Here is a 15217-nt window from a genome sequence, read left to right on the forward strand (position 1 = left end):
TAAACCATTAATGAACGGCAGTAATAGCAAAATATCCAATAATTATGAACAAAGAACATTAACCAACTTCTTTTATAAAAAAAATAATAATAAAATGACAAAATTTAGTAGTTTTAAATAATATTTTAACATACTTTAAAAACAGCAGAGGAACAAATCAAAGTGTATAGCTACTCACTTGGCCAGGTGGCCAAATTTTCTAATATAGATTAAAGTAAACGGAACAAATATATTCAACATCACTAGAGAAGCTTCAACTTAAGATCTTGACCAGTCGATTTGTAAACAAGTCAGACAGACTAGCATGTAGGAATCTTCTAAGTAAGGGTCATGTGTTACTTTGACTACAAAAAAAAAAAAAAAGATGATTCAGAGATTTTAAAGAGGAGATCAAAGTGCATATTGAGAAGCATCAGTATTTTAGTGATTCAGTTGGTGAAGTTTGTATCAATACTCTGTTGTTAACCAGTTGAATGTTTTTTTCAGTCTGGGAATGTAATTATTTCTACTTATGTTTCAAGAGATACATTATCATTGCTGTTCCGTGGGTTGAGTTTAAAAACTTATCTCCACAAATATCAGTGAGTGGATTCTCAATGTATAACACACACAATGAGAGACAAAAATAGTTGAGATACATCAACTCTCAAACATGTAAAATAACAAATATTTTTTTTTACTACAAAAAAAAACAAAAAACAACACATATATTAATAAGTAAAATATTACAAAAGTAAAACAAGACGATTGGAAAAAAAAAAACCATCTTGAATACTATAAAAAAAAAAAATAGAGAAGAAACAAAGCTAATTATTCTAGGTAATGTGAACCAGATGCTTTACTTTTTCAAATTACTTTCCATCATTATAACCTTTATCTACCTTTAGTTCAAATAGTATATCTTGTACTTAGAGTTGATACAGATTGTTAATGTATTAGCATGTGGTTAAACTATGAATATTCTAAATGACAAACATATTTTTCATTATTCTGTTATTAGATCCTTTTCATATTAAAATAAAAAAATTACTGCAAAAAAATGCTACATTTTTTTTTAAATATAAAACATAATCTCTATAATAATATCTCAAGGCAAATGATTTACAATTTAAAAGAACAAATACAGGTTTATAATAATTACAAATTTTCTGACATATAGCAGAGGTAGCCTTAAGGGGTATGAGTGGGGCAATGGCCCCAGGCACAATGTCTTAGGAGGGCCCCACCATAAAGAGTATCTTTTGTACCATCAGCTCAACACTCGCCCAACGCTCAGTGCACTGCTAAGGCTGCCTCTGCTTATAAAATTATTGGCATTTATTAGTGCCATTCAATTTCAGATTTTAAAAAACTTAAAAAAAAAACAACATTTTTTTTTGGTAAAGTTAAGAAAAATAAGCTCATTTTGAGTAACATAGTGAAATATATTCATTAAAAAATCTGAGAACATTGCAGTTCAAGAGAACAACTCAAAGAAATGTGAGACAATCATTCAGATCAACCCTAACATTCCTGTAATGAGATGTCCATGCCATGTTATGAAAGACACATAAACACAAAACTAGATTTGATGCATTTCAATTACCAAAAAATATTTGTAAAAAATACAATAATAAATGAAAAAATAGGGTCAATAAAAATTAGAACTGAAGAAATGCTTCTGAGAAAAATTTAGAAGATTTATAGTTGTTTTAACTCAAATATTAGTAAAACAAAATAATAACACAGTATAAAAAAAACAAATTAGTTCATGTAGATTTTATCACTTACATTATAATAGTCTTTAATATAAATCAACAAAAAATGGTCAAGGATTTTGTTTTTGTGTGCATTTTCTTTGTTAATAGCTACCAATTAGCTTTTCTGGCTTCAATATCATTTCAAAGACATCATGACATAATGCAACTTTAAATAAAAAGAAAAGAGAAATTCCAATATTGATATATACAAATCACATAATATGTAATGTTTTATAATATTTTATGAAAGACATGACTAAAAAATGTAACATGAACATGTATAATCCAATTTTGTTACCCACTTAAGATGCAATATTTGGGAAAAGTACAAAAGAAATTTCAGTTAAATGAAACAATTTTATCATTTGCATAATTTTAATTACTTCTCTTAAAAATGCTGTGGGCTCAAATCACACAAATTTTTTTACAACTTTCTTCTATTTGAAATAACCATCATCAAGCGTCCAATTTATGTAAGAGTTTTCGTTTTTAAGTATTAAACAAGAATTAAAATCTTGATTTTGAAATTTTTTACAAAAAGAGAAAAAATAATAAAGTAGTTCATGTCTGCATTAAATTTGTTTTTTTTTTATTTGTACAATTATTTTAAAATAACACAAGAAAATAACTTGGTATCTGTAAAGTACTGGCAATAGTAATCTATGGTTGAGACATAAAGAAATCTTAAGTTGGTATCTCTAAAGTACTGGCAATAGTAATCTATGGTTGAGACAGAAAGGAAACTTAAGTTGGTATCTCTAAAGTACTGGCAATAGTAATCTATGGTAGAGACAGAAAAGAAACTTAAGTTGGTATCTCTAAAGTACTGGCAATAGTAATCTATTGTTGAGACATTAAGAAATCTTAAGTTGGTATCTCTAAAGTACTGGCAATAGTAATCTATGGTTGAGACATAAAGAAATCTTAAGTTGGTATCTCTAAAAGTACTGGCAATAGTAATCTATGGTAGAGACATAAAGAAATGTAAAGTTAATAAATAATACTGGAAAAAAAAAAGAAACGATAAATTGACTAATTGACTAAATATATTTTAAAATCAAAAGAAGCTTAGAATTTACATTAGTTTCAAATAACAACTTTTCAAAATGTAACACAGTCATTCAAGTGACACACACAGACACACATATATATACCATGCTGAAGTCTTTTTTGTTGTCATCTAATGACAAAGACAAAACTTAAGCACACATACATGTGTTAATATTTTTACTGTTGTTAAAATCAAACACTTATTACTTTATTTTTATAAATTCAAATCTCTATTAGGATGGTAGTAATAATGATAATAATAAAACAATGTTCTATTTTCACTTTAAAAAAATACTTATCAGATAAAATATTTGTAAAACATTTTTTTAAAACAAAGAGAGTGAGAAAAAAAAACAACAACTTATACTATTATCTCTTAGTCTTAACTTTAGATAAAGTTATTGGAGACTTCGAGGTGGTTGTTGTGGTAGTGGACGTAGTCAGAGTTGTTGTTGTGGGTGTAGCAGTTGTAGATGGAATGGTGATTGGAGGGTGCAGTGTTGACGGTGGAGGCCCTGGTTCAGGATGGCAGCTGACTGTTTGGAATGTGGTCAATGTTGCCTGCTCAGAATGGCCCATGTATGTATAGTTGGCAGTCACTCTGTCAAAACAGAATAGAAAATATATTTATTGTGCCTTAATAAAGGAACTTGTGTTGTTCTTTTTTTTTGTAACAATAGTTTCAAAACCTGTTACAAAAAACAAAACATGACAAATAAGCAACACAATATTCAAACAGAGATATTACACTATCAATGGTATATATACAGGTCTTTATCCAGCCTTTAAATCAGATAACCACTTGTATTATGACCTTTTACATTAAAATTTTGATGTCATTTTATAATTGTGACTATTGAAACATATTTAAGTTTTAGTGCTATACCAATGTCAGCTCCAATATGTAATAACTAAGAAAATATTACTGGCTGAATTCTTAAGACAAGCAAATGTTTTTTTTAAATATTCCAGTAAATCTGTTTCTAGTTAAGTTTTTTAAAGGATTGGTAAATATCTTGGTTAAAACATTGTTAATAACAAAGATTTTGTTTTTGGAAAGGAGAAAAAAAGGGAGTGCGTCAAACAGTTCTTTAGTGAAAGCTCTATGACTTTCTCCTGCCTATTTAAGATGGAAATCTTTCACTGATGAGATACCAAACTCTAGAGGAAATGTCTACATAGCCTCATCTACACCTGTGTTAACACAGAGGAAGAGTGGTACACTAAAGCACTTACTCAAATAAAATAGGGAGATTGTGAATCCAAGACCAATTACTCATACAGTGAGATCTGCAAAAAAAAAAAAAAAAAATAACACTGACATTATGCAAATACATACATACAATGTATAAAACACAGGCAATAAAATAATTCTAAATATGGAATAATGTTGGCATCAAGTATTTTTTTTACATACTTTACTTCATTTGATCAGATAACTTTTAAGATATTTTTTTCTACAAAGTAAAACACATTCAAGTCTCACAGAACAGACTCTGGGCTTTTTGTTTCAATGTCATGTATTCTGTCTAGTTTTTCTACTTGGTAGAGATGTTTGTACAATTAGAATGTCTACATTTGTGTCTCAATGCTCATTATAAATAAGATCATTACATTTCTTTCAACACAAAAGAACTAAAACACTTTTAAAAGCTACTTACACAAGACTGCCATGTTCTCCCTGTAGCACAAAGTCCATTGGTACTGAGAGCTGCTCCTCAGATCTAGCAGAAATATCCAAAGGGTCAGTTTTGTAGGCTGAGGACTGAGCAATGACTGCATTCCCATACAAGGACTTCATTGATACACCAGAAATTCTAACTGTATAGAAATTACTGTTCGATACATTGTACAAATTCTACGAAAGAAGAGAAAAAAAATTCTATTAAACCAATTGATTGAGATCTTTCAAGCAATACATAAGAAATATTCATCAAAATTCAAATGTTTGGTATATTTTTATTGCAAATAATTGTATTAACTAATTACTTTTGGATCTAGTAGCTGAAGATTAAATATGATCCTTACTATAACTGTGAAATTAGCAAACTTTGCCGTGACATTGATGTCTATGTGTTTAGGCTGCAAGAAGGGCCTGTTGCTAGATATAGTTATGTCCCTAGGCATCAAAAAGAAAATAAGCAGGCCTGCCGTCAGTGCACACAAAAGTACAGCGATTGCAACATATAGGATCCTGTGAAGTAAAGAATAATAAATATTATTGCCAAGAGTGCATAACTTTTTAAACTACAATAAAAAGGAAACAAGACTAATTTAAAATAAAAGTGAAGAGCATTTGCTTGCTTACTGAAATTCAATTTTTGTCTGTGCTTAAAATTTCATAGAAGGTGCGGTGACTGAGCAGTAAACACTTGGCTTCCAAACCAGGGGTCCCGGTTCGAATCCTGGGATTTTTTATTTCAGGATTTTTGAGCGCCTCTGAGTACACCCAACTCTAATGGGTACCTGACATTAGTTGGGGAAAAGTAAAGGCGGTTGGTCATTGTGCTGGCCACACGACACCCCCGATAACTGTAGGCCACATCATCTGCTCTATAGACCACAAGGTCTGAAAAGGGGACTTTACTTTTTTTTTTATCTCAGACTTAGATTCTCCCATGCTGTTTGTCACACTGGATGGCAAGATGTCTCCACAGAGATCTGTTACTGGCAACGTCTGCAGCCTCTTTCCAGCCTTTCCTATTTGGAATGCTATGTCATGATAGGCATCCCCAATGTTTGCTGATGCTGCCTAGATATGTGATCTTATCCAGTTGTTCAAGCTCTGACTTAACATGTTTAGCAAAGTTTTGCCAGGGTTGTCTTTGATTGGTGCGCCGTATCAACAAGATCTAAATACTCCATAAGAAACTACCAGTACTTTATACATTTCTCACAAAGGGCTGCTGAAACCTATTTGAATGTTTCTAGAATATAATTTCAGACAGTTATTCAACTTTTCACCCGATTTTCGCCATAAAATATATTTAAGAAAATGTTACTCATATTTTATTCCTTTGTGAATCACATCATAATGAATTTCTTAAAAATATCAAATTAAGAGTCAGGGTATTTAAGTTTTGTGGCCAGGTAGTGAAATAGATGAATGCCTACTACTCAACACATGTAAAAATGAAGAAAGTTTTTCTTTATACTGGCCAGCTATTTTGGGAAGATTTCTTAAAATTTATTCACATTTTGCTATATAAAAACAAAATATTCTTACGTTCTTCTAGGTTTCAGCCTACCATCTCCCATGGGAATCAAAGCAACTAATTGATTTTCAAGTTCTGCAAGTTCAAAATAAGAAAAAAGTATGAATCTTTTATATATATATATATATATATATATATATATATATATATATATATATATATATAAAATATTAAATTTGGTGCAATCATTAAAAAAAAATAATTAAAAAAATATGATTCTCAAAAAGTCAGTTAATCACAGACTAACAATTTTGCTACAAATTATTTTAAACAAATTTAATTTACCTTTTGGAACACGACCCAGTCCTCTACATGATGGGCAAGGAACGCTATCTTTAAAAAGTTCTTCATAACCCTCAGTTGCAGAAATAGAATTATGGCCGGTAGCAGCACTACCATTAGGAGGTAATGGACCATTTCGACTCGAGCTTAACAGACGAGTGCTCTCCCCTTCATTCGTGTTTATACTAATAATAGCCATCAACTGAAAACAAAATTATTTTTTTATAGGCATTACCATATTTATACAAAAGAAACTTATCAACCAAATTGGGCTTGCTCACTATAAATCATTTACCCCCCCCCCCCTTTATTTTTTGCAGTTCATTTGCATAAATATTTATGCAGAAAAAAAAATTCATATATATGACTGAATAGTAAATAATGGTATCCTTAATATATTTCTCATTCTTTGTTTTTTTTAATGTTGGTAGAATCTAGATCCAATTCTACCGAAAGAAGTTAAGAAAACAGTATTTGAAAGGAATGGAAGCAAGATAAACTTTCTAAATTAAAAAAAAAAAAAAAAAAAAAAAAGAGATACTCAAGCAAGCTGTTGCACATTTAAAATGTCAGCAAAGCTGCTTTAGACAACTAATGAATTCTTCATTGCATTGTAATGTTAACACAACTTTGTTTCAGTCACCATGACCCTTAGTTTCTATAATCAAGCTGTTACATCTCCGTGGGTAAGAATCAACATTTAACTTATTTGACCTTTCTCGATTACCATTCTGCAGGGTAGATACAAAGAGTCAAGAAGTGAATTTTGTCAGCGGCCTTTTGTTCATATTATTTACATTCAAGAAGTTTTTTGAGACCCACCTGTTCAAAACCCTTTTAGAAGTTTGCCATTTTAACTTCTCGTATTTATGTGGTATGTTATAGTACCTTGAGCCTACATTACATTTGTTAAAAACTCTAAATTAATTTTTAAAACAATGCATAAACTTTACTCTACCCCAGAGGCGTAGTTAGGGTGGGGGGAGAATTTGAAAATTCCCCCAGGCCCCCAAATGAGTGTTTTATACATTAAATATTATGCAAAATGCAGGGGCCCCTGAATAGGTCAAGCCCCCTGGGTCCCCAAATGATGGCAAATTCCTAGCTACGCCACTGCTCTACCGACTGAGCTAGCCAGGCACAAAAGGGAGGCCAAAATATTGTAATAACTTAAGTGAGGCAACTCAACGAGACATAGACGTTTATTTACATGACATCACAGGTACACAAAACAACATCTATCTTAGGCACAATCTCTCCATATTGACTCTCTACTTGGGCGGAAATCGTTCTCCTCCTAATGTTGACATCCTTTTAGGTCTAGTCTATCACAGTGCACACCTTCTAGCACTAGCCTGGATGGCGGAGCGCATTGCAGAGTTATAACAATATTCTTCTTCTTCTAGCCAGCTTTATTGCTGCTGAGCTGTGAGCTCTTTTGCAGACTGTGCCAAGGAAAAAAAGTGTGCTGTTTTCTTCAGTTGTTCAGCACTGCCGTACAGGGTGTTGGTTATGTTGGGCTGTAGTGGGAGTAGGGTCTGCCTAAGGTGGATTAACAATATTAAAAAGTACTAAAATTTTCTTTTTCATAAAATAAGTAAGCCCATTTAATATCCACTACTTAGTTTAGAACGAAAAAAAGGATGGAGAATGCTGAATCATTTAAGTACTTGGCTGCAGATCCAAAGATTTGAGCCCAAATCTAACCAGATACACCACAATTTTTATTTTGAGTACCTGGCCTAGGATGGAAAAAGCCGTCATTACACCATTCCTTATGTCCAGCTTTACACAGTTACCTAGTACTTCTAAAAACTTCTAGGTTGTGAAAAAATTGAGGGTAACATGGCAATAAATAAATCCAGAACTATTTCTAACACAATCACAGAAATTAGGAGCATAGAACTACCTTACAATCTAAATTACTCTTACTAAATCACAAAATCTATGCTAAATCTAGTCCTTCATGTTATTTCTAGTGTAGTCACCTAGTCATCTTTATATCAGTTGTGAGTAGATCTATCATCTAGAATCTATTAATAGAACTCTAGTGAATAGAACTCTAGAACTATTCTAGATTCAGTAAAAGTAAAATTAGTCTACTTAAGAAGTCTGCATAGGAAAATGAAACCAAATGTATGAGAAATGTAGAATATGCAATACTATAGCCCCATTATCGTCAAAATATTTATCTATATTATAAAGTAGAATGTGAGGGGTATGTATGTATGTATGTTACTTATAGACATCAAAACCGCTTGACCAATCTTGATAAAACTAGGCAGGAATGTTCCTTGGGTACCAACTTAGACCGTAGTGTATGTATTGTAGCCCTAAAACAAACTTAAGACCCTCAAAAAAAATAAAGTTGTCCGACTCTATTACAGCTATAGTATTTTATGGATCTAGGCCATGTCTACAATGTTGACATGAGAAAAGATAGAAAGGATTTAGACCTAGATCTAATTTTAAGAAATACACTTTGCGCAGATAGTTTTTTACTTTGACACATGAAAATACAAAAGAAGATCCATTAATTTCATTATATAATAAAATTAACCATCAATTTTGTGTTTCAAAAGCATTTTTTACATTAATTAGTTCCTTATATCTGTGATTACAGATTTCCTGACGAACATTCTTTCATTAGACAATTCCGTAATGAATCGCGTACTAAATATTAATTCGTTTAATTGTTTACTTTATAATCCCATCCCTAGATCTAAAACTCTAATTCAACTCTAAGATGATAAAACTTCTCTTCGCACGGATAGTTTTATACTTTAACACATAAACATATTAATTAAAGTCCATTCATTTCATATTTTGATCAAATAAACATTCAAATTTGGTTTTCTAAAGCTACATTCATTTACGAAAGCTGCGAAGCCGAGTTGAGATAGGCCTAGATCTATATTCATTCATGAATCGCGTACTAAATATAATTTCGTTTAATTGTTCACTTTATAATCCCATTCATTTAACAAAGCTATCGCTCTTTTCGTTTTTAATAGATAAGAATGTATCGACTTCGGGTAAACCCATTTTCGCAAACCTAATTTTATTTTCGTAGCGAAAGAGAAATAACGTGAAAGGATCATTAGCTACGTTTAACATACATCTAAATCCAATCCACTAGATTATTTAAAAGCATTTTTTACATAAATTAGTTCCGAATATCTGTGACTACAGATTTCCTGGCGAACATTCTTTCATTAGACATTACCAAATGGTTACACATTAACACATCTCTCTACTGAGTCTATTCCTAGGCCTAGGTCTAATAAAACTCTTATTGAACTCTAAGATGATAAAACTTCTTTTCGCAAAGATAGTTTTATGCTTTAACACATAAACATACTAATTATTGTCCATTCATTTCATATTTTAATCAAATTAACATTCAAATTTGTTTTTCTAAAGCATTTTTAATACATTCGTTCGCTGTTCGCTAAAGCTGCGTAGCCGTGTTGAGATAGGCCTATATAAATTCATTCATGAAAAAAGGTCACGCATGCGCAGCACAGAACTCTAGATTAGTGTAGATTTAGATCTACGTCTACCTCAAGATCTACTTTATACTTTATACACATGAACATACAAAATTTAGTCTATTCATCTCAAATTTTAATCAAATATATGTAGGCCTACAAGCAAATGTTTTAATTTGAAAAAAAAAAAAGATTTAAGCCTATTAGCTATTCTGATTTGATAGCTTCATTCACACTATTTTTACATTGACACATTCGCTTTACTTATTACATTATTATTTCGTTTAATTGTTTACTCTCACTCTCAGTGACTATATCGACAGTAATGCGCAAATAAAGACCCGCGGGTCGCGGGTAACATATGTCTAGTATTATATATAAGGTGAAGTATTCAATACTGGAAATGAATTAGTGGTGTTAATTATGGGTATTTTACTCTAGATCTAGATTTAAATCTAGTTACAAGTTAGAATCAGATCTATTCTATACAACCATACAATACATTTGACTTGAGAAAAGTGACTACATTTTCTATGAGCCTAAGGCTCTGAGTCCAATCAACAAATTTAACTCTTTGACTCTGGAATTATTTTCACAATGGGACGGAATTAATGTTTAAATTTTACCATTTGAGTAAAAAATGCTTTGATTCAACATTAGAAAATGATATATATTTAGTATAGAATTGAAAAAGAATGCATGAAATTTTTATAAAACGAAAAATTATTTTTATATTTATGTTTGAAATTTAAAAATAAAAATTTACTGACCGAAAAAAACTCCAGATCTAGATCTAGACCTGATCTTGGAAAAATTTTATGAGCCATATTGAAAAATAAATATTTTTTTTTATAATTATTCATATTATCACAATGATGAGAAAGTATAATAATTCAGATGACAGTGATTTTGTTTCATCTGATGGTGATATTGATAAATCTAATTACATAGATCTAGTAAATTAATTTATAGATCTAGGGCTAGGTCTAGTAATGATGAAGTTTATCAGCTGATGAAGCAGTTCCTGCTCCACCCTCTGTTAATGTTCAATGTAGATCTATAACTAGTTTAGCTATCTCTACATCATCTAGATCTAAATCTAATCAGATAGAGGTAGATCTCTAGATCTATCATCTAGGTACTGAAACAGAACAATTTCAGATTTGTTCCACCAAGAAATTTGGGTGTCAACCTAGACTTAGTCAGCACTGCATCTAATGAGCTGGAATGTTGTAGTCTTGTCAGCAAAATAAATAGCTATGCTGACCATAGGATTAAATTGAACAACTCTTCTAGAATAAGATCCATTTTCAGAGAATGGAGACCTATAAATATAAAGAAAGACAAAGTATGTATATACTGTAGGTCAGGGAGAACGGTTTATGTTTGCGCTGGATGGGAGCCAACCCACACATTTTGATATTGACTACTTCCATTAATATCGCAACTAGAAGGAATATTTATATACTAAGTACATAAAGAACTTTAGAAGAAAATACTATAAATATATATATGCTGTACAGTTGGACTAGTTTTAGGGTAAAAGTTTTTTTTTCCAAGAGTGTTGCTTTTTTTAAGGGCTTTTTCGTTAAAGTAGTGACATTGGATTATTAGTTCCAGTTTATTATTTTTGGCGTCTATTGCTGTTTCTTCTATAGTGTTCTGTAAACAAATGGATAAAAATGAGAAAAAAAAGCTCTTTGGATTAAATTTGAACAATAAATTTCTTTTATAACATGCACTTGGGTGGATATTTTCAATGTCAGTTGGTGAGTTTTTCATTTTTAATTTTTATATTCAAAACCCAAAATTACAACAACATGATTTGCAAACTAGAAAACATAAGAAATGGAAAGAACATCCATTTCTCTTTATATCAAATTTATTATTTTCCAATCCAATATTAAATAAAAAAGTTATACAGGTTATATCGAAGCAGAGTAGTGCACTCTGAAATGGCGGAAAATTTAATTCCGCCCAAAGGTGGAAAATAATTCTGGAGTCAAAGAGTTAAGCTTTAAGGCAAGTTGGCTGTTGTCACTGTTGAGTGAAATGACTCAATGATGAGTCTGCTGTCTGCTCAGCCCATTACAGGTGCATTTCATTTAGAATATACTCACTACTGACTACGACTACTGTTACTGTCTATCTATGCTATGCTAGTGACGCTTATTATCATTTATTATATATTCTATCATTTTATCATAAATTTATGCTACCCTTTCAAGGCCTTTGCCCTGCCTCACTTTCAGACTCAGTGCCTGGCTTTTTCAATAAACAAACTAGACTCTATGAAACTTACAAAACTCAAAAGACTGTAGAGCTTAACTTAAGTTTACTTTAAGTTAACTTTATAACTTTATACTTTATAATAGATCTAATTAATTTATAATATAATAGACTAGTTTAATAGAGTTCAAAATCAAATGGTTTTTAGATTATGATGCATTTAGATTAAGATTATCTCAATTCAATAACTTACTTTTTGAAAAATAGTCATTGAAATAATTAACTTGAAATAATAAACTTAGATTAGTTTATCTAGATCTAGATCTAGATACAAGGCTACTTTCAATGCCAATGGAAATGAAACTTAATTTCGCGAGCCTGAACATTTGTTTACACTTTTTACTAAAGCTCTGTCCAGATTTTTTACCCTGCCAGTTACGATTTAAATGAAGGCAATACAATATTCAACGTAACGTCTGTATTTTATAAGATACATACATACATGTAACATGTTTATTAATAATTTATGTATTCTTAATTTTTATTACGATTATTTATATACACGTCATTTTTTTTTGTTAGAAAAGAAAAATAATACATTTTATATGCACATAATTTCACACATTTTTTAGTTCATAGGGCACGGCACCGATGTAGACATATTATTTACTGCCTAGGGCTCTTTGTATGTACAGTGCAATGGCGAGTAGCTGTTTCTTCCAGAGGCCATGAATGAGAAATCAGCCTTTTACCAACCACTTTGACCAACCGGTCAACCATCAATTAAATCTAATCTTGTTAGACCAGCCTCGCAGTAGACTATATTTTCACGAGCCATCTATAATTTAATAATTTAATAAAATACTCTGAAAGACACAAAGATAAAGGCACATTCCTCGTCCCATATGCTAGGACAAATTTGTACAAATACTCCTTCTTCCCTAGTGCTATTAGAGCATGGAATGGGTTGCCTGAGCTAGCCAGGAAAACCAGTGACTTGGCAGAATTTAAGTCATTGGTTAATATGCATGACTAAATGCATGACGCGTAGGACGTAATCATCTTCTTTTTTGAAGTAACGTCTGTATTATATAAGATAAGATGGTTGTTTTCCAACAAAAAGCCGATAAACATTCAGATCTGCTTTTAAGATTTACTATCGATTAGCAAAATATATTATAAGCTTTTTGATTTTTTTAAGAGGTCGAGATAGATGTAGATCTATATTTAAATGCCAGTGACTATTACTTACAGTAAATTAAATTTTGGAACTTTCTGTTTTGGTTAAAATTCGCCCTATTTTTTTATTTTTTTTTTAAATAAATGAAAGCTAAAAATTCCCGTTTTTTTTTTTATCGCGAGTCGGATTGGCGTTTTCCATATTGAATGTCACCCCAAAATAACAATATTGTCTATTTTTCAGGACATTTAATGAGTTTTAATAATTTCAGGAGATTTTCATGACTTTTTCGTATACCCAACCTAATTCGACCTACGGGCCATTTTAATTTCCGACAATCGTGTCGCGGGCCATATGAACTAAAAGGTACAAAACACGAAATGAAATAGGCCTGAAACTATTTGATTAGAAACCCGTGGGTCTAGTAATTACATTAATTAATGGGATATTTCACGTTTATCTTATTTTTAAGTGCCAGAAAATGGCTTCATTTCTCTACTTAAAAAATGAACAACATTGTAGCTAGCTATACCACCGACTCATTTCATTGTCTCTTTTTTGTAAATATTCCCATCAATCCTCCAATATCAAGGTGTAGTTTAACAATACTTTACCAAGAATTTCGTCATATTTGTTGTAGGCCTATAATGCCGTTTATATGCTGATCTTTTCTTTTTTTTTATGAACTGGTTTGATCATAGTGTAAGACAATTAAGAATAACTGTCAAAATCATAATTGAAGATACAGAAGTAATAAAAATACAAAGAAAGCTAGATGAACAACTTGAAGTAATGTCTCTGCCATTCTCTTGATTTTAAGCTGAGAATATATATATATATATATATATATATATATATATATATATATATATATATATATATATATATATATATATTCAGTCAAAATGATTTAAAACATTTTACTGGCATTCATGTTGCCCTTCGTTGTTCTAACCAGCCTAACTGTTTACCGGCTCACATGGCATTTCTATTAATTATACTTTATTCATTTAGTAATAGCACTTATCAGATAGTTTCAAAATAATAAAATACATTATTCATATAGCTAACTACTTTCAATATATTATTAAACATCACACAATGCTTTTGAGGATAGGTATAATTGGATGCCCTTAATTGGGCATATAATTTGTGGGCCAGATTGTATAGAATTGCCCGGGCCGATTATGCCACCTAGTCCGCCCCTGAAACAGATGACCCATGGTTACACCCACATGGGGCCCGCATTTGAGTCTTAACAGGCCCTTGTTATAGTATTTTAACTCCAAGTCTGTATTAGCTTTGAATGGTTTGTCTGTCCGTCCGTCACGTTTATATCTCGAAAAACTAGGCATAGTCTTTCTCTAGTGTTGTGTAAACACACAAACTTACTCATAAAGGTATGCATTACATTAAGGAATGATGGTGGTTTGAAAGAGGCACAATTATTGGACGAGTACTACAACTTGAAATCATTTTTTCATAACATATCTATTGTTTCAGAATAGCAACTCGACACGATTTTAGAATAATATTAATCTTATCTTCTTCTTGAACTTGGTGTTCATATATTTAAACCCTTTGAAACGAAATCCGTTATGTAGAGCTTCTTGAGTTGGGGGGTATTTTCGTATTTAAAAAAAAGTGGTTTCGCTTGTCAACGCACAGTCATGGCAAAGTGGATTTTAACATTTTTTAAATATATATATATATAGCGCAACTTTCATGCTTGTACCATGCTCAGTGCGCTATGGTCCAATTACTTTTGTGGACCAGTGGGGGGAGGGGTTATCTGAGAGAAGGACTTCCGTGCTGCCTTTACAAGCTCTCAGTAAAAGCAAGTCTGCTCGAGTCGGGTTTCGAACTCAAGTCCCTTGATAAGCAGCCAAGTGGTTTAAGCTTCTCAGCCACACATCCCACATTGATCCCTTATTGCCTCAGTAAGAGACAATATGCTCATAAGGTAGGTATATAAATGGAAGAAAAAAATATCGTACGATTGCGCGAACTACCGCAAAATGTCGCTTCGTC

The 15217-nt window shown here is 31.5% G+C and overlaps 1 protein-coding gene across 1 annotated transcript; it reads right to left on the bottom strand.

Annotated features, from left to right (window-relative positions):
* Nucleotides 1-339: 339 nt before the first annotated feature.
* LOC106054604 (transmembrane protein 106B-like) lies at nt 340-12404 on the bottom strand. The gene is made up of 7 exons (XM_013210541.2): nt 12260-12404; nt 6290-6488; nt 6016-6079; nt 4818-4983; nt 4451-4647; nt 4026-4079; nt 340-3390 (listed from the first exon to the last, which is right to left on the bottom strand). The coding sequence occupies exons 1-7, from the start codon at nt 12275-12277 to the stop codon at nt 3159-3161; spliced, it is 930 nt and encodes a 309-aa protein (XP_013065995.2). The 5' UTR covers nt 12278-12404; the 3' UTR covers nt 340-3158.
* Nucleotides 12405-15217: the final 2813 nt, after the last annotated feature.

Source organism: Biomphalaria glabrata, chromosome 1, assembly GCF_947242115.1.
Source record: "Biomphalaria glabrata chromosome 1, xgBioGlab47.1, whole genome shotgun sequence".
Taxonomy (NCBI): Eukaryota; Metazoa; Mollusca; class Gastropoda; family Planorbidae; genus Biomphalaria; species Biomphalaria glabrata.

Bases quoted from the DNA above. Each gene is read 5' to 3' on its own strand.
- LOC106054604 (XM_013210541.2), bottom strand. The intron at 6,080-6,289 runs GTAAATTAAATT...TTGAACTTGCAG, and splicing joins ACTGGGTCGTGTTCCAAAAG to AACTTGAAAATCAATTAGTT. The intron at 4,648-4,817 runs GTAAGGATCATA...CTTCTTTCGTAG, and splicing joins TTGCTAATTTCACAGTTATA to AATTTGTACAATGTATCGAA.